This window comes from Charadrius vociferus, unplaced genomic scaffold, assembly GCF_000708025.1.
Source record: "Charadrius vociferus isolate BGI_N301 unplaced genomic scaffold, ASM70802v2 scaffold263, whole genome shotgun sequence".
NCBI lineage: Eukaryota > Metazoa > Chordata > Aves > Charadriiformes > Charadriidae > Charadrius > Charadrius vociferus.
Window position 1 is genome coordinate 1,248,675 of NW_009647769.1, and position 300 is coordinate 1,248,974.

The 300-nt window shown below is 63.3% G+C and overlaps 1 protein-coding gene across 1 annotated transcript in view; it reads left to right on the plus strand.

The window, feature by feature from the left end:
- Positions 1–143: 143 nt before the first annotated feature.
- INTS6 (integrator complex subunit 6) overlaps positions 144–300 on the plus strand; it is a 45,670-nt gene continuing 45,513 nt past the window's right edge. Inside the window, 1 exon segment of the mRNA XM_009882366.1 lies at positions 144–294. Coding sequence (XP_009880668.1) covers positions 144–294 — 151 coding nt within the window.

Genomic DNA, 300 nt, shown 5'->3' on the forward strand with positions numbered 1-300 from the left:
CAGCCACTTACTCCTCTCCTGTCTCCCGTCTTCTCTTCTTCCCCTCCACCCCCCCTTCCCACCTTTCCTCCCGCCCCGCGGTTCACCCCTCAGCCCCCCGCCCGCTGTCCATGTAGCCGCCCGGCCGCCGGCCCCTCCGCACTATGCCCATCTTACTCTTCCTGATAGACACGTCCGCCTCCATGAACCAGCGCACCCATCTGGGCACCACCTATCTGGACATAGCCAAAGGCGCTGTAGAGACTTTCATGAAGGTACCGGCTCTGCCTTGCGAGAGGAGGCGAGAGAGAGCGAGCGAGA